Source organism: Nematostella vectensis, chromosome 14 (assembly GCF_932526225.1).
Source record: "Nematostella vectensis chromosome 14, jaNemVect1.1, whole genome shotgun sequence".
NCBI classification, from domain to species: Eukaryota; Metazoa; Cnidaria; class Anthozoa; order Actiniaria; family Edwardsiidae; genus Nematostella; species Nematostella vectensis.
In genome coordinates this window covers 4,442,421-4,466,415 of record NC_064047.1, presented here as the reverse complement: position 1 = coordinate 4,466,415, position 23,995 = coordinate 4,442,421, and the positions used below count along the sequence as shown (strand labels likewise).

Sequence of the window (23,995 nt, the reverse complement as noted above, 5' to 3'; positions counted from 1 at the left end):
GTTTGACCGATTCTCACTTGTGGTGCGCTTGTGTTTGACCGATTCTCACTTGTGCTGCGCTTTGTGTTTGACCGATTCTCACTTGTGGTGCGCTTGTGTTTGACCGATTCTCACTTGTGTTGCGCTTGTGTTTGACCGATTCTCACTTATGCTGTGCTTGTGTTTGACCGATTCTCACTTGTGGTGCGCTTGTGTTTGACCGATTCTCACTTGTGGTGCGCTTCCGTTTGCGCATATGCTTGGGTCCTAGTGAGAACCAGACTTTAGCGCAAGGAAAGCTGGTCGAGCTTTGGGAACGAAGCTATACTCGAATAATGATCTTGTTCCGGGCATGCGCTTATATAAGGCGTGGCATGTCTTATTAAGGGGTCGTCAAATACTTATATCCCTTAGCCCCCCCCCCCCCCCCCTCTCAGAAAATCGTGGGTACCCCTGCTGCTAGACAAACGTCTGCTATTGCAGAATCGAATATATTTTTGGGGTGCCAATTGCGCCTATAGCATTAATTGAAAGCGTGGGATTTAAAAAAAAATCTCCAGCAACATCCATACTCCTTAGGTGCATCATATGCAACTGCATCTTTTTACTTTTTTTTATTTCTAATAAAATATATGTTAGATATATATTTATGCGTTCATATTGAGGGTGAGCGCCGAATAAATGTAAAGCGCATGCACATAATGTCATGTGATACACGTTAGGGCCGTAAGGGAATACGACATCCAATACATGTAGTGCGCATGCTCATAAAGTCAGGTGAAACACGTTAGGACCGGAAGGGAATACGACGTCTAATACATGTAGTGCGCATGCTCATAATGTCATGTGATACACGTTAGGACCGGAAGGGAATACGACATCCAGTACATGTAGTGCGCATGCTCATAAAGTCAGGTGAAACACGTTAGGACCGGAAGGGAATACGACGTCTAATACATGTAGTGCGCATGCTCATAAAGTCACATGATACACGTTAGGACCGAAAGGGAATACGACATCCAGCGTACATGTAGTGCGCATGCTCATAAAGTCACGTGATACACGTTAGGACCGTAAGGGAATACGACATCCAGCGTACATGTAGTGCGCATGCTCATAAAGTCACATGATACACGTTAGGGCCGTAAGGGAATACGACATCCAGCGTACATGTAGTGCGCATGCTCATAAAGTCACATGATACACGTTAGGGCCGTAAGGGAATACGACATCCAGCGTACATGTAGTGCGCATGCTCATAAAGTCACGTGATACACGTTAGGACCGTAAGGGAATACGACATCCAGCGTACATGTAGTGCGCATGCTCATAAAGTCACATGATACACGTTATGACCGGAAGGGAATACGACATCCAATACATGTAGTGCGCATGCTCGTAAAGTCACGTGATACACGTTAGGACCGTAAGGGAATACGACATCCAGCGTACATGTAGTGCGCATGCTCATAATGTCATGTGATACACGTTAGGACCGGAAGGGAATACGACATCCAATACATGTAGTGCGCATGCTCGTAAAGTCACGTGATACACGTAAGGACCGGAAGGGAATACGACATCCAATACATGTAGTGCGCATGCTCATAAAGTCACATGATACACGTTAGGACCGAAAGGGAATACGACATCCAATACATGTAGTGCGCATGCTCATAATGTCACGTGATACACGTTAGGACCGGAATGGAATACGACATCCAGTACATGTAGTGCGCATGCTCATAAAGTCATGTGATACACGTTAGGACCGGAAGGGAATACGACATCCAATACATGTAGTGCGCATGCTCATAATGTCACGCGATACACGTTAGGACCGAAAGGGAATACGACATCCAGCGTACATGGAGTGCGCATGCTCATAATGTCAAGTGATACACGTTAGGACCGGAAGGGGATACGACATCCAATACATGTAGTGCGCATGCTCATAAAGTCACGTGATACACGTTATGACCGGAAGGGAATACGACATCCAGTACATGTAGTGCGCATGCTCATAAAGTCACATGATGTACATTAGGACCGAAAGGGAAATACGACATCCAATACATGTAGTGCGCATGGTCGTAAAGTCACATGATACACGTTTGGACCGGAAGGGAAATACAACATCTAGTTCATGTAGTGCGCATGGTCATAAAGTCACGTGATACACATTTGGATCAGAAGGGAAATACGACGTGTGGTTCATATTAAGGTTGAGCACCCAATAGACCGTATTGAACAAGATAAACATCACAGGGAATAGTATTCGAGATATTTCGTCCAGTTTCCCTGATATTTGTTTGGCTTTAAGGCGCCTGCGCAATGAGGATAAACAAGAAGCTTTAGGAGGATCTCTTGGTGGTCCCCAGGCCTGCTCGACATCCATACTTGAGTTGTCTCTCCAGCCGTTTCTTGTCGCAGAAATCCGGTTTGACTCGTTTGTGTTAAGCTTGACTGACCGGTTTGTACATTGATCTGTTGATTGTGTACTCAAGGCCGTTTCAGCGCTTGGAGTTGCTGGGGCTATCTTGTTTAAGTTTGGATTTCTGTTGATGTCATTCTGCGAACAAAAAAAAACAGTATGGAGTAACTGTGAAATCATGGCTACGCGCCTGACTCCGTACCATTCTTGTTTTTCCGGTCGTCCTGTATCATGTTCATAGCCGTAGCAGGCCTCAGAATATTGGGGGGTGGGCGATACAGAAACATTAAGGGGGCACAGCCACGCCCTTACTATGAGCCTCATTTAACCTGTCACCTTACCAAATGCTTAAATACCTTCTTGTTGTATTTATCGTCTCTTAGCAAGTAATGGACCGCAGCGTACTCCACGAGGCAACCAAACACGAACACAAAGCACATCATCATGTACACGTCAAAGGACCTTGCGTACGAAGACTTGGGGAAATCCGGATGATCGCCGATCAAAAACCCCGCCATCGCTAGAACTGGACTCAAGCAAATACAGCGCGATGAGCAACCTTTTGCGGGACAAAACCTGGAACTATATCTGAGATTAAGCAAGGCACGAAATGTTTGGAAAAAAAAGAGTGCCTTATTTTGCACGAATCAGAAGTAAGCCGCGAGGTTTGGCCGATTAGTGAAATATCTTCTCACAATAGCCTTACAGCTAAATTCGTTGTTGCGCGACCTCGGCGGATCCAAGACCCTTGTCTCGCTTTTCCCAAACGAGACAAGGATCTTGGATTAGAGGTCAGTACGCAGCTCTTACAAGCTGCGATTTGATTGGGCAAATGAACAATATCCGCACCTCGACACAAAGACCGAGAAGAATAGAGACAAAAGAACTCCTTTGTAGAACACAGATAATACGTACCTACTCTGGAATCGCCAAGATTGCGCAACAACGAATTTTGCTGTAAAGAGCTCGTTAGGCCATTATCTGCGCAAATGATTTGCGCATTGAGCTATTCGTGGGCCACGCTTATTGTCTAGAGTCTTTTCATTCTATAGTCTAACAACTCATTCTATACTGATTCTATACTAAACTCTAACTATAAATTCGCCCCCACCCCTTTAAAAGCACTAGTCGACGAGACTTTTGTTTCATACTTCAGTTATGAAATTCAATTGGAAATATCGAAATAGCATCCTAAAATCAGCCCATGGAAATAGATGCTTTCGCACTCTTTGACATCGTTTGACTTCTGCTTACCAGTGATAATCGTCAATGATATCCTCGCCGGGGTCGCTAAGGATGTCTATGAGATCCTCGCCGGAGTCGCTAAGGACCTTCTTACCAGTTATAATCGTCAATGATATCCTCGCCGGGGTCGCTAAGGACCTTCTTACCTGTGATAATCGTCAATGATATCCTCGCCGGGGTCGCTAAGGACCTGATTACCTGTGATAATCGTCAATGAGATCCTCGCCGGAGTCGCTAAGGGCGATATCCAAAAACTGACCCAGGACATGACAACAGTGAGAGAGGCCGGGATATAAAACCTGAACAGATAGTAGTACACCTCTCGTCGGAACCTGAAACCCACCGTCAGCGCAGAGAAATTACCTGTACAAAACATACAAAGTTAGATATAGGATAGAAAAAGACGAGAGGGGAGGGTAGAGAAGCGGTCAGTGGTTGTGTCTTGTATTTGAATTGCTCTTATTAACGGCCACGAGACATCAAAGCACTTCATCGTGCTACTGGTTAAAGGTATGACCTGGGAGTGTGTTGATGATAATCAGGCACTAATATTCGGAAGTTACTCGTCACTCATTATTTGCTCGGCTGTATCTGGAAATAACTTGGTATTATTAGAAAACACTGGGTTGTATTCGGAAGTAACTCGGTATTATTAAGGAACACTGGGTTGTATTCGGGAGTAACTCGGTATTATTAAGGAACACTGGGTTGTTTTCAGAAGTAACTCGGTATTATTAAGGAACACTGGGTTGTATTCGGAAGTAACTCGGTATTTTTTGGGGAACACTGGGCTGTATTAGGAAGTAACGCGTTATTATTTGGGAACATTCGGCCGTATTCGGAAGTAACTCGGTATAATTTGGGACACTCGGCGGTATTCGGAAGTAACTCGGTATTATTTGGGAATACTTGTCCGTATTCGGAAGTAACTCGGTATTATTTGGGAACACTCGGCTGTATTCGGAAGTAATTCGATATTATTTGGGAACACTGGGTTGTATTCGGAAGTGACTCGGAATTTTTTGGGAACACTCGATGGTGTTCGGCGGTGCGGACTCCGATTGTATTCGGAAGTGACTCGGCTTTTTTTTTTCGGGTGTGGGTCGCGCTACTTACCAGTAGAGAATTTTAGCAAATTCTCCCAACGTAGTACTTTGCTGAGCTCAAACTTTGGTATCTTGATCTGATTGTCTATTGACAGATGTCTCCAGTGGTACACAAGATGCTCCGCGGGGTGAAAGTCTAGAAAGATTCCATATCAACATGGCCTTATATAGGCAGAGTGGCGAGAGGGGGACCCATAGCCATGTCATTTCTTGTTTTTTCTGGGAGGGAAGGGGGTCAGTCACTTCTTCTTGTATTTGATAGGGAAGGGGCTCAATCATTTTTTGTTTTTGTAGGGAGGCGGCAAGCCTCAATCATTACTTGATTTGTGGGAGGGGAGGGTGAGGAGGGGAAAACACCATTTTTCCTTTTTTTCTGTTTGTTCTTTGTAACACCCCGATTTTACTGGGGAAGGGGTAGCTGCTGTCCATTATATAGCTGGTACCCTTGATAGCAAGGTCTTACTGTATATCCCTGCCCGACTAAAGGAATCACTACTCACAGCTTGATATGTTCAAGTAGCAGTCCTGAATGTCGAGAGGAAACCAGTGAAATTCCATTTGGCAGTACAGTGACATGCTTAGTCTGCAATCAGTAATTAATAATAGATTTTTAAGCATTTCTCTTACATAGACCCCAAATCTTTTACCCCCTCCCATTCTGCTGCATTTATAATATTACCTGTCGCCCCTCCCTTGTCAATTAGTCATCACCTTCTTTGAATTCCATTACCCGTACCCAAAAGTAGTCTTATCATTAGAGAAGACGACAATAACAACCTGATTACCGTTTCTTCCTTGTGCCGAACAGTCCCTCGTTCGTCTTTCCCCGTCATTTTCCCAGCATCCTGCACCCCATCTCCCTCCCATGAGCTCGCCTTGCTCCTCTCTTCCCACCGTTTTAATATCTCATCCAATCCCCCTCTACTGCAGCCACACCAAATCATCCCCTATACCCCTTGCCCCGTGTCTCCTAGAGAACCTTCCACCAGGAGAGATTCGTAACACCCTTTTTATCTGTGCTCTTTGATCTTACAGCCACCTGGCCACCTTCTCCACTATTTGCCTTGTACTTCAACATACTTTTCCCATAAGGCTAGATTCTCAGCCCCTCATTCGTCAGTACCCTGTTGACTCCCTTTCTTCTTAACAGCACCCCGTCATCCCTATTCATTCAATTACCCTCATCAGGGTAGGTTCTTGTAAAAATCTAAAGATTCCGATTCCCTCAATTGTAAGTTGCTCTTGATCCCCCAACATCCACTCCCAACCTTCTCTAAAATCATCACCTCAAGTCCATGTACTTGCCTTTTACTTCTATAGACCGTTTCATCAGGCAAGCTCGTCTGTGGGTGGCATTTGACTCTCAACCGCCCCTCCCCCACACCCTGTACTCGCCTTGAGCTTCTATATACCCTGCCATCTAAGACCCTTGTTTGTGAGAGTGGTCATTGATCACCCCCCCCCCCCCCCCTCCAACCACCACCACTCTCTTACTCAAAAATCACAAACACCCATCCTACACCCTGTACTCGCCTTGTACTTCTAAAGACCCTGCCATCAGGGTAGATTCTCAGCCCCTCGTTTGTCAGCGCTCCGTGGCCGTATTTAGTGCGAATGTCTTTGCTGTTGTCTATATAAGTGTCAGGCGTCCAGATTTTCTCGATCAGGTCAACCTAGCAGTCAATAAAATAAAAAGCAACTTTAAACAACGTGTTGTAACAGGCCTCTAAATAGTTAACCGTTGCAAGACAATTGATAGCCAATGTAGGGGCTTTTATGATTGACTACGCACTATTCTCAAAGGGAATTTGAACGTAATAATAATCAGGTGGCTTTAAACACTGACTTTAAACACTGTGAATTCCTTTGTCTTGTTGTAGCGAATGGTCTTGGCGTCATATGTGAGAGCGTAATCATAATCAGGTGGCTTACTTTAAACACTGTGAATTCCTTTGTCTTGTTGTAGCGAATGGTCTTGGCGTCATATGTGAGAGCGTAATCATAATCAGGTGGCTTACTTTAAACACTGTGAATTCCTTTGTCTTGTTGTAGCGAATGGTCTTGGCGTCATATGTGAGAGCGTAATAATAATCAGGTGGCTTACTTTAAACACTGTGAATTCCTTTGTCTTGTTGTAGCGAATGGTCTTGGCGTCATATGTGAGAGCGTAATAATAATCAGGTGGCTTACTTTAAACACTGTGAATTCCTTTGTCTTGTTGTAGCGAATGGTCTTGGCGTCATATGTGAGAGCGTAATAATATTCAGGTGGCTTACTTTAAACACTGTGAATTCCTTTGTCTTGTTGTAGCGAATGGTCTTGGCGTCATATGTGAGAGCGTAATAATAATCAGGTGGCTTACTTTAAACACTGTGAATTCCTTTGTCTTGTTGTAGCGAATGGCGTCATATGTGAGAGCGTGATCATGCCACCCTTGGCGCAGGAAGATATCAAGTGAGAACTCCTGAGAAAATATCGTGAAAAGGGAAATTACAATCATCACACTTGACAGATAATGAGTTTCATTTTCCTTTTTTTTTTGTTCATGTGAGCATGTTTAATGATGGTGATGATGATGGCGATGGTGGTGGCGATGGTGGTGGTGATGGTATGGTGATGGTGATGGCGGTGGTGATGGTGGTGGTGACGGTAATGGTGATGGCGATGGTATGATTATGGTGATGGCGGTGGCAATGGTGGTGGCGATGGTGATGATGGTGATGGTGATGGTGATGGTGATGTTGTGATGGTGATATTGTGATGGTGATGGTGATGGTGGTAATGGTAATGGTGGTGAAGGTGATAGTGGTGGCGATGGTGGTGGTGATGGTGGAAATGATGGTGATGGTGGTGGTGATGGTGGTGGTGATGGAAATGGTGATGGTGGTAATAGTGGTGATAGTGGTGGTAGTGGTGGTAGTGATGGTGGTGGTAGTGATGGTGATAGTGATGGTGGTGGTAATAGTGATGGTGGTGGTGGTGATAGTGGTGATAGTGGTGGTAGTAATGGTGGTGGTAGTGATGGTGATTGTGGTGGTGGTGGTAATAGTGATGGTGGTGGTGATGGTAATGGTAATGGTGGTAATGGTGATTATGAGTATAATAAGCTCACCCCTGCAGCTTCATTGATTCCTAAGGCCAAAACAGCTACATCTACCATGACGGTTGTTTTCTCAACTAACAAAATAAGAACTCAAGAGTTACAAGCAATGATGGAATCTTTATTAAATCCATAATCCATACGAACCAGAGGTGTTTGTCCTTGCGGGTCTACTGGCTTTACTGTAATTTATTTGGTTCTCGACACAGTAAACCAAGTCCATCGCCGTCCGATTTCCGCCATCGAAGCAATTACTTGAGGAATATGAACTGTGGAAACAAGACTTTGTATAAATACCGAGTTTTACTGGCTAAGCGCCACCGCCAATTGGATGCCGGCCTCACATACAACCCGTAAATGGGATAAATTTATTTATTTAAAATTATAAATTTTAAGAAGTGTTAGTTTTATATATCCATTAAACGGAGTTCCGTTATATAGAGGGTTTTCATGCCTCTATACATCCACATGGCTTTCAGAGACTGATTTTAGTTTCACGTCAACGCAGGATTTTACAGTCACCACGGTTTTCATGATTTAATATGAACGATCTTATTAGAAATAGGAAGCATAGTTGCTGTGTTTCTATCGCCCTCGGTTCTTCAGTGGACATCTTAATTACTGCTTTGTCAAAGTTTTGTCAAAGCAACTAACATAAATAATACGTGAAGTTAGCCCTATCTGCACATCCCCGCTGCTCTAAAAGTCTCAATGGGGTAAAGGGGGGATTTACGAGTTTAAAAATCAAAATATTTCAAAGCATCAAAGAGTAGAAAATAATAAAGCATTTTGTTGGACAGAAAAAAGGAGAGGACCACAAGATATTTCAAACACAAGTTTAGGATAAATTATTTATTATATTGTCGGCGGCACAACTTGAGGTAAACTGCGGTTTCTTTGACTGTAAGCTACCTTAAAACTGAAGTGTGAATAGACGCACATTTTAGATACTGTAGCTTGTTACGTACATCACTAAACAGTTTTATATGGTCGAGGTGTTTTTTGAAAGTTGTTTGAACCTTTTTTGATACTACATGCAACCAAATGAATCATCTTAACCCATAAAATATATTTCCTTTATCTTAATTGCTATTCAAATCAGTGTGTTAAATTAGCCAAATTGTATTCGAGTTCTAAGGGCTTTTGGGGTTTTAAAGGTCTTCTGAAAATGTGTTTACCGATTGAGGTTGCCTGTATCTTGTTGGTTTCCCACATTTATTAATTGCACCCGTTTCGTTAGAAAACAAATTTACTTAGCAACCAACTGCACCGACCACTAAATTCCTATATGTAAATACGGGCTTAGAAAAAAAACATATGAGTAAGAAAACCACCTATGCGAAGCGGAAAAAAATTGAAACAATAAGGTTTATTGTGTACAATACACTGGTACTTCGCGGACAGGCGAAATTGTTTTGCTAGGTGCAGGGATTTTTCAATTATTCTTATAACAATACTCTGTACTTACTTTCCTGTGTTTAGCAGAAATCCGCTAAAAAACAGGAGACATGTTCCTATTTGAGTCATCCCCTAATCTTTGCTTCCAAAAAAAAGAAAAGGTAGACTATGATATTACGAAGCGTTTTCCGCAGATGAATATTTGTGAGTTGCTGAGCTCCCGTTGCGACACTGAGAAAGACGGTTTTTTTAACCGCAAACCACCTGCCAAATTGAATGCAATTGTTATATAAGAACACACAAAATCAAACTGCTTTACAGTAACGGCCTCAATCATCTTAGTAATCATAAAAGTGGTCATAGAATTCTTGCTTTATCTAAAAACAACCACTGGGTCAATAATTTCTTGACGAAAAAAATGGAAATGAAACAAATTCAAAACCTAAAGAATTTAACGAAAGGTCAAACTCCATAAAAATAACTTGCCATTATCCAAGACTTTGACTTGCAAACTAAACAGAGTTCTAGCTTTTAAACACAGAATCATTCATTTTAAGTCTTTTCAACAATACCAATAACATCCGATTATAAGTAACACTTGGATTGTTTTTCATTAATTCGTGAAAAGAAAGTGTGTATACAAAGAACAAAGACATTAGAGCATGTTTAAGTGAGTTTGTGATCCATTAGCGGTCCTCAACAGAAAGCAGCCTAAGTCGTATTTCTGCAGCTGTCATCGAGAGCGCCTTAGAATAGCAGTAGCGGATCTACGGGGGTGAGGGTTAGGGAGGTTTAACCCCCACCCCCCCCCCCCCTCCCCTTCTTGGGCTGCCATTCGTTAGTGATTTTATTGTGTCTTTTCTAAAACCGTCACGAAGGTAAAATAATGACGAAAATTTTTGGGTTTAAACCCCGCTCCTGAATAGCTCATGGATTCAACCCAATTATGTACTCTCTTTGGGTGTGATATAAGAGAAGAAATTGGAAGGTCCCTTAAGTTTTTCAATCCATCGGCAACAAAACAGAATCTAAAAGCAATGCCTCCTCCATAGCATTTTTGAAGGTGATTAGTTTGAAACAGGAGAGTGCAACCAAAAAAGAAATAGCTCAATTTGTTTGGGAAGCAACAAAAATAAGGAAAAGTGCTTTGTAATTAAATTTATATAATGACATCGCTACAAAGTACAATGATAGAGAATTTATTGTAAATAGGAATATAATTGAAAACAATTTGTTAATTTTTTTTTCAAAATGAATGTATTTGGAGCAACGCCCGTGAATTAAAGATGAAAAGGTGCCAAATAAAATTATTGAATTTAAATAAGTACAAGAATTGCTTCAAAAAAGCATAAATAATGTTCAATATTACATGCATCCGTATTACTTCCCCTGGTGTGATATTGGGGGGGGGGGGGGTGGTTACGGGAAAGGGGGGGAAACTGCAGTATTATAGTTTCTAAAAACCTATAAAAGCAAATCAATCCAATTCTAAGGAACATGGCACGGTCGCGCAGTCTTATAGCAAAAGCACGCACTCTCATGGCACGGTCGCGCAGTCTTATAGCACGAGTACGCACTCTCATGGAACGGTCGCGCAGTCTTATAGCACGAGCACGCACTCTCTCTCATGACCGGTCGCGCAGTCTTACAGCACGAGCACGCACTCTCATGGCACGGTAACGCAGTCTTATAGCACGAGCACGCACTCTCTCTCATGACCGGTCGCGTAGTCTTACAGCACGAGCACGCACTCTCATGGCACGGTCGCGTCTTATAGCACGAGCACCCACTCTCTTGGCACGGTCACGCAGTCTTATAGCACGAGCACGCACTCTCATGGCACGGTCGCGCAGTCTTATAGCACGAGCACGCACTCTAATGGCACGGTCGCGCAGTCTTATAGCACGAGCACGCACTCTCATGGCACGGTCGCGCAGTCTTATAGCACGAGCACGCACTCTCATGGCACGGTCGCGCAGTCTTATAGCACGAGCACGCACTCTAATGGCACGGTCACGCAGTCTTATAGCACGAGCACGCACTCTCATGGCACGGTCACGCAGTCTTATAGCACGAGCACGCACTCTCATGGCACGGTGGCGCAGTCTTATAGCACGAGCACGCACTCTCTTGGCACGGTCACGCAGTCTTATAGCACGAGCACGCACTCTCATGGCACGGTCACGCAGTCTTATAGCACGAGCACGCACTCTAATGGCACGGTCACGCAGTCTTATAGCACGAGCACGCACTCTCATGGCACGGTCGCGCAGTCTTATAGCACGAGCACGCACTCTCATGGCACGGTCGCGTCTTATAGCACAAGCACGCACTCTCATGGCACGGTCACGCAGTCTTATAGCACGAGCACGCACTCTAATGGCACGGTCACGCAGTCTTATAGCACGAGCACGCACTCTCTTGGCACGGTCACACTGTCTTATAGCACGATCACGCACTCTAATGGCACGGTCGCGCAGTCTTATTGCACGAGCACGCACTCTCATGGCACGGTCGCGCAGTCTTATAGCACGAGCACGCACTCTCATGGCACGGTCGCACAGCCTTTAGCCCGAGCACGCACTTTCATTGCACGGTCGCGCAGTCTTATAGCACTAGCACGCACTCTCATGGCACGGTCGCACAGTCTTATAGCCCGAGCACGCACTTTCATTGCACGGTCACGCAGTCTTATAGCACGAGCACGCACTCTCTCTCATGACCGGTCGCGCAGTCTTATAGCACGAGCACGCACTCTCATGGCACGGTCACGCAGTCTTATAGCACGAGCACGCACTCTCTCTCATGACCGGTCGCGCAGTCTTAAAGCACGAGCACGCACTCTCATTGCACGGTCGCGCAGTCTTATAGCACGAGCACGCACTCTCATTGCACGGTCGCGCAGTCTTATAGCACGAGCACGCACTCTCATGGCACGGTCGCGCAGTCTTATAGCACGAGTACGCACTCTCATGGCACGGTCGCGCAGTCTTATAGCACGAGCACGCACTCTCATGGCACGGTCACGCAGTCTTGTAGCACGAGCACGCACTCTCATGGCACGGTCGCGCAGTCTTATAGCACGAGCACGCACTCTCATGGCACGGTCACGCTGTCTTATAGCACGAGCACGCACTCTAATGGCACGGTCACGCAGTCTTATAGCACGAGCACGCACTCTCATGGCACGGTCGCGCAGTCTTATAGCACGAGCACGCACTCTCATGGCAAGGTGGCGTAGTCTTATAGCACGAGCACGCACTCTCTTGGCACGGTCACGCAGTCTTATAGCACGAGCACGCACTCTCATGGCACGGTCACGCAGTCTTATAGCACGAGCACGCACTCTCATGGCACGATCACGCAGTCTTATAGCACGAGCACGCACTCTCATGGCACGATCACGCAGTCTTATAGCACGAGCACGCACTCTCTTGGCACGGTCACGCTGTCTTATAGCACGATCACGCACTCTAATGGCACGGTCGCGCAGTCTTATTGCACGAGCACGCACTCTCATGGCACGGTCGGCAAGTCTTATAGCACGAGCACGCACTCTCATGGCACGGTCGCACAGTCTTATAGCACGAGCACGCACTTTCATGGCACGGTCGCGCAGCATTATAGCACGAGCACGCACTCTCATGGCACGGTCGCGCACTCTTATAGCACGAGCACGCACTCTCGCGGCCCAATCACGAACCCCCACGGTACGTTCGTGCGCTCTTAAAGCACGGTCAGGTAATTTTATGATATGTCACGCACACTCCCGACACGGTCCTGTCTCGGTTATAGTAAAAGTAACAGGAACGGTTATATCATGACCAAGTATGATATTTACACACGTCCACGACACGTTGCACAGTTCGCGATACGAACGTTTTTTAGCATAATGTTGAACAAATAGGGTAAGATAAGATTTTAAAAGTATTAAGCGGTTATGGAGCAAGTACTGGATACGCGCCTGTGATTGATTCTTTGCAAAATGTATTGTGATACTTTCGCAAATTAACATCTAATATGCGAACTATGAAAATAAAAAGTTAATTACAAAGCGATCATTTTAGATGAGTTCGAATTAACTTTTCTAAACAGAAAGCTTAAAGTTCAAATGCTACTACTACTATACGGTGATATTTCACTAATCTAGATTTCGATTTAAGTCAATGCACACTTGTTTTAAAAAGAAAGAAGAAATATGCAAAGCGATAATTCTTAGATAATTAGGACTTGACTTTTCTGTGCCAAGACAGTTAAAAATTAAAGACCAAATGCGACTATGATATTTCATTGGTTTAGAGTTCAGTATGGGTCATAGAACACTTGTTCTGGAATTGAAGTAAAGAATCCTTTAGCTCAGAGTCGGCAATAAAGTCCAGCGCAGTCTCATTATCTGAATTCTTAGTGTACAAATTTCCACCATTCATGATCAACAGTTTGGCGATGTCTAAATATCCCTTTGCGAGAGCATAGTGCAGTGCCGTCCAGCCATCATTGTCCTTCTTACTCACTTCTGCTCCTAAATGGATCAAGATCTGACAGCAACGAAGACTGCCCACAAACGCTGAAGTCCCCAAAGCAGTATGCCCGTATTCATTTAGAAAATTTACGTCGAGTTTTAAGTCACAATGGGCGATTTCTTCAAGCTCTTTGGCGGCGTCGTGACCGGGAATAGTTTCGCGGATGATCAAGTCCTCGGGAAAACGATGAATCCCAGGTTGTTGGACAGTGCTGATTTTTCGCTGTCTTCTTTCACTCATTGCGGGCCAACAGTTCCTAGAAGCTCAGAACTCCTCCACAAAACAAGTTGTCTTTCAAGACTTGCTCCTCGTAAATAATTAAGCGTTCAAGTCCCGAGTTTGTGGGTTTTTCATTCGCAAACAAATTCTTTTTAACAATGACCTCCTCTGGGAGGTTATAGAACTCAATTCCACGCAGCCAATGGCTTTTAGACCTAAACAAAGTCCGCTAGAGGAAGTAAAACACTGTTTTTCAATCGTTTTCAAAGTCCTCCAGTCTAATTCCTCGTGATGGTATTTGATAATGCTCTGGAAGCTTTTGAGCTATGTATATTGTAATTGCGTTTGATTGGAGAGGGCATACAATTGCTGTCTTTATTCAACTCCCTCAGCGCAATTTGAAGCGGCTTTTGTTTACCAAGTGCCTTTTGTCGTTTGTTTATTATGATAAGCCGTAATCATATTGGTAAAAAATGCTTGTACACGTACAGCTCATACGTGAATTAATATGATAAATTGTAAGGCATCTGTACACAAATAAAATGGTGCTTTTGATTCGGGTGATAAGCATTTCGGAAACAAGAAGTTCCGATGAATCCCGCGACCGAGAAGTTGTAATAGGAAACTATCCCATGATAATTAGATCCTTTGTTAACTTTTTCCTTCCTTTTTAAAAACTTGTTTAGAATGTGAGGGAGTAATAATCAGGAGAAGACAAGACGAAATAAAAAATGAGAAAATGAGAAAAATATAAAGGGGGAGGAAGAAGAAAGAAAAGAAGGAAACAACAACAATCATAAGAAGAAGAGTAGTAGTAAAGAAACAGCTAAGATGAAGAAAAAGAAAGAAGGAGAAAATGAAGAGGAAAAAAAAAAACAGAAGAAGAAGAAGATAGTTTTTCTTAGTAATTGTAATTGATATTTCATTTCGTGGTACAATAAGATATATTGCCACTATTTTTATCGTTGTTGTTGCAATTGTTTGTTGAGAAGAAAGAACAGGGGGGAGCTAAAAGGCCTAAAAAGGAAACTGGGTCAAGAAAAAAACGTGTTAAGGGCAGATGTAAAAAAGATCCCCCATTTTTTTCAAGTCAACTGCTTCTGGGTTACGTACTGCTACTAAGGAACACGGTAAAGTTTCGAAATAAAGCAACGCATCAGGTGAGTCCTGGTACGCATGTTACGTACTCTGAATTGATATTCAAAAATCCCGCGATTTTCCTCTCATTAAAAATAAACAGGTTCGGTGGCGGGTGGTTTCAACGTTTAGCCACAAAAATATACACTTAATAACGGATGCACTTCAGACTTACCTGTTCTGTGGTAAGAACTCGTAAGACGAATATCAGATTTATTGCATGGAAACAAATGGGACGGTAACAGACCCTACGTGGTGTCACCCGAGCCGCAAGAATAAAAATTGAAAGGTTTCCATGCAGATTCCTATTTGAAGCGGCATTACAGGCCCCAATTTTCACTTCAAGCGAAGCAAGTGTGTTCATTAGAATGCACTTATTTTGATTAGAGGGTGTGAGTTCGAGTGCGGCTGAAAGGGAGCGTTAATAAAGCTTAAAATCGCAGAGAGGCTAACGAGATGGCTGGAAGAAGGGTCTGCGCTGGTTTCGTCGTTTTGTTCCTGACGTTAAGGGAAAGCTGGTAAGCATCTTATTTGTTATGTTGTTATTGACTTTCTCGCCGATCATACACCAACGAGACAGGTTTTCAACTTTTTTTATGATATTCTCCAATAAATATAGAAATCATTGGAAATTTTCGTTCTTTCTGCCTAATACTATTTTTTATTACGTCATTTTGGAGCATTTTACCGAAATTCGGATTCTGCAAACTGTGCTATAAATGCTGGAAATCCCCTCCAAGTCGCTCGACCGATTCTTTACGCATCTGAACAATTATATCTAGTCAAGAACGGACTATCTTTAAAAAGATATTCAATCTTATTTTTTAAAATAATAAATTTAATCTCAGCTTTAGCTTTAAAGAAGAAAAAAGATTATTTCGAACTTGGAAACTTTATGCTTTTAGTACTACAATTATCAACTCATTGAATTCATCAACTAATTTCCGACCATAAACAATAAAATATGGTCATTTTACTTTTCTATATTTCGATTCACTTCAAAATCAGAGTTCTAAAAAAATAATAGGTAAATTACTCAATGAATTGATAGACCATAACGAGCATACAGTATTAGAAATCATCGAATGAAATGAAGACTAGATTAAATATTTCTTAGCAATTTCTTCGAACTTTGCATGACCTTGGCAATATGAAAATACAAATAATATCCTGTTTCACAAACTTGCCCACCGCGCTTTTGTCATTCCATTCTAAAAACATGAAAAAAGAAATAGGTCTGTCGCATATTCAGACAACCTTCCAGAATTCCCCCGCTGGGTCTTTAACAGCCAAAGAATAATCCTTATCACAATAGCTTCAAAAATAATATAATAAATCGTCCTGGGACTGAAACCGCACTTTTCAAGTTGGGCTGTTCTGGGGCAGTCTAGGACAAAGATAGTTTGTCAAAATGGCTTTTTAGCGTAGAGGGGTATAAATGATGTATCTGTTGTTTGTTGATGCTTTTTATATTTTGGAAATGGGAGGAAAAACAAAGCTGAGAACTTCATCAAAGAGTGTAGATTAAAGTTAGATATAACGTATAAAGTCAATGCTAGTGATACATCAACAATAGTGGGTATTTTAGAGTCACAGCAACGGCATTTCCTTATAATTTTTGAAAATATTTTTGGGGCACGTGCCCCCAGTGCCCCACCCCTTGCTACGGTCCGGTTGTGCAAAGGATCTAAGTTAGGGTCAGAAGACACTGGGTTTTTTTATTGTGTTTCGAATCTTTCAGTGCAGCAACAATAAATGCAATTGGAACAAGTGAGACCCCTTGAATCATCGTGAAAGTCAATGCAATCTTCAATAAATATGGCCCTATTCTATTCCATAGCATCAAGTAATTGAAGCCGCATTGTCACCAGTTTACTTCCGGTCGATAATATCCGATGATTTTCAACGGTAAAAGCAAAAAATATTTCAAAATATTGAAAGCAGTGTGTCTATTGGAAGTTTCTTTGAGGATGTGATTGATAATTTACAGCGGATGGCCTCATAAATATCTCGGATTTTAATAGAATCTTTTGTCTTTTAACGGTTGAGGTTTCCGTCGGACCTCCGGAAATATACTGGTGACAATGCAGCTTTAACCCTTAGTACCAGAGGCTCCAAGCCTCGCTACCAATGGGCCGCTAAGTCTTTGCCTTTTGTAGTGAAGCTAGGAGCCTCTGGTACCATGGGTACAAATAATTCATAGTCATAATATATCTTTATATTCAAATAAAACCAAAACGGAAGTTCCAGACGAGTAGGATTCCTTAATTTGTTACCATGAACGAGAACCTGCGAACTTTACTTTATAAATTTAATTTAATCACCTTGTATTTCACTACAAAGTCTACTTTATGTCTTTTATTTCATCACCTGCATGTCACAGTGTGGCGCGCGCGGTTACACCGGCAATATGCTCGTAACAGATGTCATGCAGCGGAAGGTATCGGGGTACAACTGGGATTATTTTCCCCGCGGGCAGAGGCTAACCGCAATACCCTACGTGCAGGCAAACTAATCCTACTTTTACTCATCCTTCCTTTTCCAAATAACAATCTAAAAGCATGGTATTTACCATATTCGCAGACATCGCAATTTATTAGCTTTCTTGAAATAAATGCTTTCTCATACTTGTGTTTTCCTGGGTTTACGAAATGGCGATTGAAGGAGACGTGAAAAGGAGGGAAGTGTAGGGATGCTTTAAAAAGAAGAAGTTTGAAGGCGTCTTGTTGTCCTCTGTTCTTTTCATTGTGAGCTGACTGCAATAGTATTTATTGTATCTTTGGTTTCGCTGATTAATTATGGAGAAACGAGGAGATGTAGTAATAATTAGCTGGGGTTGAATTTACCTGTTAAACAATGCGACTCGTCACCAGTGTTTATACGCGAAATTAGCTGAAAACAACGCGTAAACCACGTAGACCGATAGATGCCAAAAACAATCTCATGACATTATGGTGAATCGAGATGGTGCGTGATAAATAAAGGAAGGGACCTTCGTGGATTTTTTTAGCCTTATCTGCTTATCGCGCTTTTCCGTTTTTGATACAACTACCCTTTTCATTTATCTACAAATCTAGTAAGTTTATCGAAAGTTTTACCATTTTCATGATAGAACTTTAGACAACCATAGACAACCATCTCTTTTATCTGATTTTCCCAAATTCAAATCCCGTTGGCCGGGATTTGGCTTGTGGGGTATATTTCTGGCCCCCATGGAAAGTCCAAATATAAAACTTTTAGTGTGGTCAAGAGAGGCACGGCTTCCAGCTAAATGGCACTCGCCTTGGCTTAAGTAATCAGAAGCGTTAGTTTTCTTCCTTCCTTCCTTCCTTCCTTCCTTCCTTCCTTCCTTCCTTCCTTCCTTCCTTCCTTCCTTCCTTCCTTCCTTCCTTCCTTCCTTCCTTCCTTCCTTCCTTTCTTTCTTTCTTTCTTTCTTTCTTTCTTTCTTTCTTTCTTTCTTTCTTTCTTTCTTTCTTCCTTTTATAATGCTCATTCAAAAACAAGAGCACCCACTGCCCTCCCTCAGCCTTCGGGCCTGAAATGAGACTAAAGACGTGTTGCATAGTAGATACTGTAGCGAGTGTCACACGAGCTATGATGACGCTGGACCTGTAAAGACCTTTCACTTTTTCCCATCAGGTGTTACTCATGCAACCGAACAGCACAAGAACTCATCAAATGGATCAAGAGCGGCCAATACGACAATACGGTCAGGCCAAATGTTACAGGTGAGAGAAGATGCGAATACCTCCCCAACCACCCCACCCTCACATAACAACACGGTCAGGCCAAATGTTACAGGTGAGAGAAGATGCGAATCCCTCCCCAACCACCCCACCCTCGCATAACAGCACGGTCAGGCCAAATGTTCCAGGTGATTGAAGATGCGAATCCTTACCTCACCTCCCCCCCCCCCCCCACTCTTATTGACAATATGGTCAGACCAAATGTAACAGGTGATTGAAGATACGGAGCTAAAAAAATAATTAAAGAATGTCAAACTTTCCCATTTGGCGTATATACAAACATGGAGTTTATGTTTTGTGAATCAATGTCTCATATACTTTGACCGCGTGTAACTGAAATGGGCCAGCTGTGCTGTTTTAGAAGCTGTGCTGCTGTATTTCAATAAACGTTGTCAGCGTGAATGGCGAATGGCAATTGCCAAATGGCATTTCTACGACCGAAAGGTGTTTATTGGTAGTAATTATTTGTAAAAATAAAGGTAATAAATAAACTAAAGCGATGTTAGAGCTATATATTAATAACATTAAATGGAGAGTCGTATGTTTTTTTATATTTTCTAAATTTGGAACAAATATTTTGGGATCCATGGGTCCTTTCGGTCGTGCCATTTGCCGTTTGCCGTTTTTTGAAATAGGTGTATATAATGAGTGACTTCAACTCAGTTTATCAATCCTCGACAAACACTATGTAACCGGGGTTCATTTGTATCCACAGGGGGACCGGTAATTGTAGACGTGGAGGCGTATGTCGCCTCAATCGGAGCGATAGATGAGAAAAAAATGGTAGGTCTAACTGACGCATTGAAACTCCTTAATATTTCCACAAACATAAAGCCTTGTGACAATGATGCTAGCTTTGCTGTCCAATACTATCGCTGTTTGTACATTATGGGAGTAGCTGCAAAGTGTTCGCTAGCTTCCTTGTTTTGTGATCGGCTGAGCGAGGCGATGCCTACTGAGCTACAGAAGGAAAAAGCGTCATTTTCGTTCGTTGATGACGTGCTACCGTTAGGGTTTTTCATTATCATTTATCCATAACCTTACTTTTTAGTTCATTTATCGCAAGTCACTGCGCAAGTCATGTCTGCTTTAAACCTGCCATTAAGGTTTAGATTTAAAACGTTTTAAAGGCTCGTGTGGCTTGTTTCGATACTTTAAATAACTAATGTGTTATCTTTGTTCTATTATTACCTGAAGGAATTCTCGGTAGACATATTTTTTCGTCAAAGATGGAGGGAAGAAAGACTTTGCTATCTACCGCAAGCTGGGAAGGGCAGTGGTCAGCGGCTGATCCTAAACCCAGTCCTCCTAAAAAACACTTGGAGACCGGATGTGTTCATCAAGAACAGCAAGGAAGCGCGCTTCCACGAGGTGCCCTCAGACAATGTTATGTACGGCATCTCCCCTGACGGGAATATCCTCCTAAGCTCCAGGTACATATAGCTCATAACCAAGGGCAGGGAAGAACACCCCTAAGACACGAAATCCTCTTCAGATTCACTATGAATAATATGCTTTGTTTGGTTATGCGACACGTCGTTTGTAATGTACTCAAACAGTTTATGCCTAGATAACCGGGCAAAGTGTCAATGACGTTGCAAAACTGCCTCATAGAACACGAACCAACGCCGAAGAGCTAGCCGAAACTTGCCCGTAAGATTCGGCTGACAAGGAAACCGTTTCTTACGCGACAATCTTAGGCTAAGGATTGATCCTCCCCCGCCCCCTCATGCAAAATGTTCTAGTTATGGTCATGCATTTGATATTTTTTTCTCGTTTAGAATCACTACAACTCTCAGCTGCCAGATGAATTTCAGACGCTTCCCAATGGACGTCCAAAAATGCCATTTCCAGACCGGAAGCTGTGAGTATTACCCGCGACGTACGCGACGTTCTATAGCCACTATATTATAATAATATATTAGGGGATACTCATGATGGCATTGGTCACTGTCATTATCTATCAATAATCTTTCCATTTTATTAGTCAAAACAACCGTCATCATATATATAATCAATTTTTTTATTAGTGGTCATGTAGAATCCGTAACATCTACGCATCCATTATATGTTCTTTTACAAGACAAGTTCTGGTGTTACGTGATGAGAAAGTAGAGCTTCAATGCGACGCGCGCTACCGTGACCACTGCGAAAAAAAAATTAGCCAATAAGCATTCGAAAATAATTTGCTCCAATTACCACGAACCTCATAGCTAAAAGGACTCCAGCCTTTTCTGATTTGCACTCAAACCTTTCTTTGCCATGCCGGTTGGCTCACAGGCAGCCCATAGCTATGTCAGTGCAGGAATGTATAAGGGAATTTATATGTTAGCGAAAAATACTTTATCGTGAATAATAAAACTTTAAACCATGTAATATTGTGTTTAAGTCTTCCTTTATTTCAATTTTGCCGATAGAATGTCAGTAGAGCGAGTTTTGATAAGCCCGCTACGAATTGTGTTTCTTACTGGCGGATCCAGAAGTTTCCAAAAAAAGGGGGATTCAATGTTTTTCCGTGGATTTCCTTAAATGTCTTATTTTTGTAAGCCTGAAAGAGGAGGGGGGGGGGGGGGGGGCGCTCGGACCATCCCTAGATCCGCCCCTGATACGTATCCACTTCCTTCACAAAGCTGTCAAGGTGACCACGATAGCGCGCGGCGCATGGCAACACCACGAGTCTTGTATTATACTAACAGTTTGTGTCTTACAGATGGGCATACCGAGGATGATATCGTCATTCGCTGGCGGGGAGGAAAGGGCTTGATCATCTCAGACGAAGTAGAGATCTCTCAGTACTCGATTACAGACGTGACGAGTCGCGACTTTAAAGGCGTGTACAATACGGGTAGGATCAATTATCAAAATAAACTTCTTCTTCAATTTCTCCTTTTCAAGGCGTGAAGCGTTGCCACCATAACGGTAGAAAACCGTCTTTTTTAAAGCCTCCTCCGAAGGTGTCTTTAAAAGTTAGAAAAGCCGAGATGGATGGAAATAGCTACTCGGACTGCCTGTGGTGAACAGATTCACTTGCTAAAATAACAGGGGAGGGGATAATACCAAACGTTGAAAATATATAGAAACTCGTGACTTCGTTACTCGTTCCAGGCTCCTCGCGCTTACGATTCCCTAACGGCCATGTGTTTTTCTTATACTGCTTTTTGGGCAAAAGCGATGCCTGCGAAGAAGGCTGTTGTTTTTATATGACGTTGTTCCCAACCCCTCTTCCTAACCAAACTGAACTTCTTCGTTACTTCCCCAGGCGTTTTCTCTGAGCCCATAGCTACCATAGAACTGAAACGTCGCCTGATGTACTACGTGTATGGATACTACCTCCCCGCAGGCCTTGTGGTCTTCCTAAGCTGGATCTCCTTCTGGATTGACCCCCGTTCCGTTCCGGCTCGAGTCTCCCTGGGTGTCATCACTATCCTTGCCATGGGGAGCTTCCTGCACGGAGGGGAGGGTCCGAGCGTATCCTATGCTACAGCTCTGGACGTGTATATTATCAGCTGCTATGTGTTCGTGTTCACAAGCCTGTTGGAGTTTTCTCTGGTGCATTGTGGAATGACTTATTGTGAGAAACAGGAGGCTAAGAAGGTAGGATCCTCATCATCGTCATCATCGTCACCTCGCAGCCTTGATAACAATAATCATCATCATCGTTATCATCATCATCATTTTTATCAAAATATCAGCATCACAATCGTAATTTTTATTACCGGCACTTATTCACATATTTTATCATCATCACCATCCTCCTCCTTATCATCATCATCATCATCATCATCATCATCATCATCATCACCACCATCATCATCATCATCATCATCATCATCATCATCATCATCATCATCATCATCATCATCATCATCATCATCATCATCATCATCATTACTAATAATATCATGGACATACGATAATAATAATAATAATTTATTATTAAATAAATTATTTCCATCAACATTAGCACCAGCATCCTATTATTACCATAACAAGCACCATCAGCATTTGTCACCATCACTTTTCATAATTCACTACGAGATCAACATCTAGTTAGCATAGGGTTCCATAGACTACGAAACCATGCGTCTATCCACCCCTTTGCTCAACTCATTCTTTATACCTTACCCTCCAGGAGAGTCAAAAAGAGGCTGCTTATGCGATATCTTTCAATAAGCAGATAGACCAAGCCGTCGTCGACTGTAATCACTTGGCGAATGGTAGCGCGCTCCCCACGACGTCTACCGAGTCCATGGCAGTCCAGCCCTCGCAGTGCCAGGTGGTAAAAAGGGGCGCGTCCGTCAAAGTTAGACGGGTGAAGGACACATATTTGAGGTTCAACGCGGATAAACTGGAGAGCTACACGCGGATCATGTTCCCGGTGGCGTTCGGGATTTTCAACGTGGTATATTGGGCTATACTGTACCAAACTTGAGTGGTATATTGGGTTATACTGTACCAAACATGAGTTGTATATTGGGTTTTATATCCAAGTGATGAATTGCGAAGCTTCGCTTCTCGGCCAACTGTTTATTTTTCGTACCATTTCTCATTCTTGGACATTATCCGCCGATATCACAGCCGCCAGAAGGGGTTTATTTACTAAATACTGAACCAAACATGAGTGTTATATTGAGTTATACTGAGCCAAACATAAGTTGTATATTGCATTATACTGTACCAAACATGAGACTCTCCTGAAAAACAAAGGAGCTTACTCTACCTGCCCACGATGCATTGCTTCATGGGGTTATTTTCTACGACAAATATCAGGGAAGGATCCAGGAGTTTTAGAAAGGGAGGGGGAGGGGGGGGGGGCGAAGCAAGGGTTTCAAGAAAGAGAAAACAGGTTCATTGTTTTTTTTTGGATTTCATTTTATTTCTTGTTATTTAATTATCATGCCAAATATCTGAAAATAAAGGGGGGGCACTCGGCCCATCCCTAGATTCGCCCCTGAATATTTTTCCAAATTCTCAATCTGGCTAGAACTCGCATACGGGCTATTTGGGACTCGATTGTATTCAACATCCCTTTTATGCGATGAGGCAATTTCATATTATTTACAAGAAGGGACTTAGAAATCAATCCAACAGCGAGTATCCGAAGAGTCCCG

At 42.8% G+C, this 23,995-nt stretch overlaps 3 protein-coding genes across 3 annotated transcripts; 1 reads left to right on the top strand and 2 right to left on the bottom strand.

Annotated features, from left to right (window-relative positions):
• Positions 1 to 561: 561 nt before the first annotated feature.
• Positions 562 to 9,449, bottom strand: LOC5510160 (gamma-aminobutyric acid receptor subunit gamma-4). Its single transcript, XM_048722072.1, has 11 exons — positions 9,333 to 9,449; positions 8,012 to 8,133; positions 7,877 to 7,941; positions 7,041 to 7,228; positions 6,611 to 6,695; positions 6,298 to 6,437; positions 5,265 to 5,347; positions 4,775 to 4,900; positions 3,857 to 4,021; positions 2,770 to 2,939; positions 562 to 2,551 (listed from the first exon to the last, which is right to left on the bottom strand). The coding sequence occupies exons 1-11, from the start codon at positions 9,389 to 9,391 to the stop codon at positions 2,141 to 2,143; spliced, it is 1,614 nt and encodes a 537-aa protein (XP_048578029.1). The 5' UTR covers positions 9,392 to 9,449; the 3' UTR covers positions 562 to 2,140.
• A 3,783-nt stretch (positions 9,450 to 13,232) lies between these two features.
• LOC5510168 (notch-regulated ankyrin repeat-containing protein) lies at positions 13,233 to 14,360 on the bottom strand. The gene has a single exon (XM_032379327.2). It carries the CDS (start codon positions 14,020 to 14,022, stop codon positions 13,558 to 13,560), a length of 465 nt encoding a protein of 154 aa, XP_032235218.2. The 5' UTR covers positions 14,023 to 14,360; the 3' UTR covers positions 13,233 to 13,557.
• A 929-nt stretch (positions 14,361 to 15,289) lies between these two features.
• LOC5510153 (glycine receptor subunit alpha-2) lies at positions 15,290 to 23,601 on the top strand. The gene is made up of 8 exons (XM_048722285.1): positions 15,290 to 15,656; positions 18,778 to 18,866; positions 19,600 to 19,667; positions 20,082 to 20,317; positions 20,666 to 20,748; positions 21,595 to 21,729; positions 22,144 to 22,478; positions 23,017 to 23,601. The coding sequence occupies exons 1-8, from the start codon at positions 15,595 to 15,597 to the stop codon at positions 23,314 to 23,316; spliced, it is 1,308 nt and encodes a 435-aa protein (XP_048578242.1). The 5' UTR covers positions 15,290 to 15,594; the 3' UTR covers positions 23,317 to 23,601.
• Positions 23,602 to 23,995: the final 394 nt, after the last annotated feature.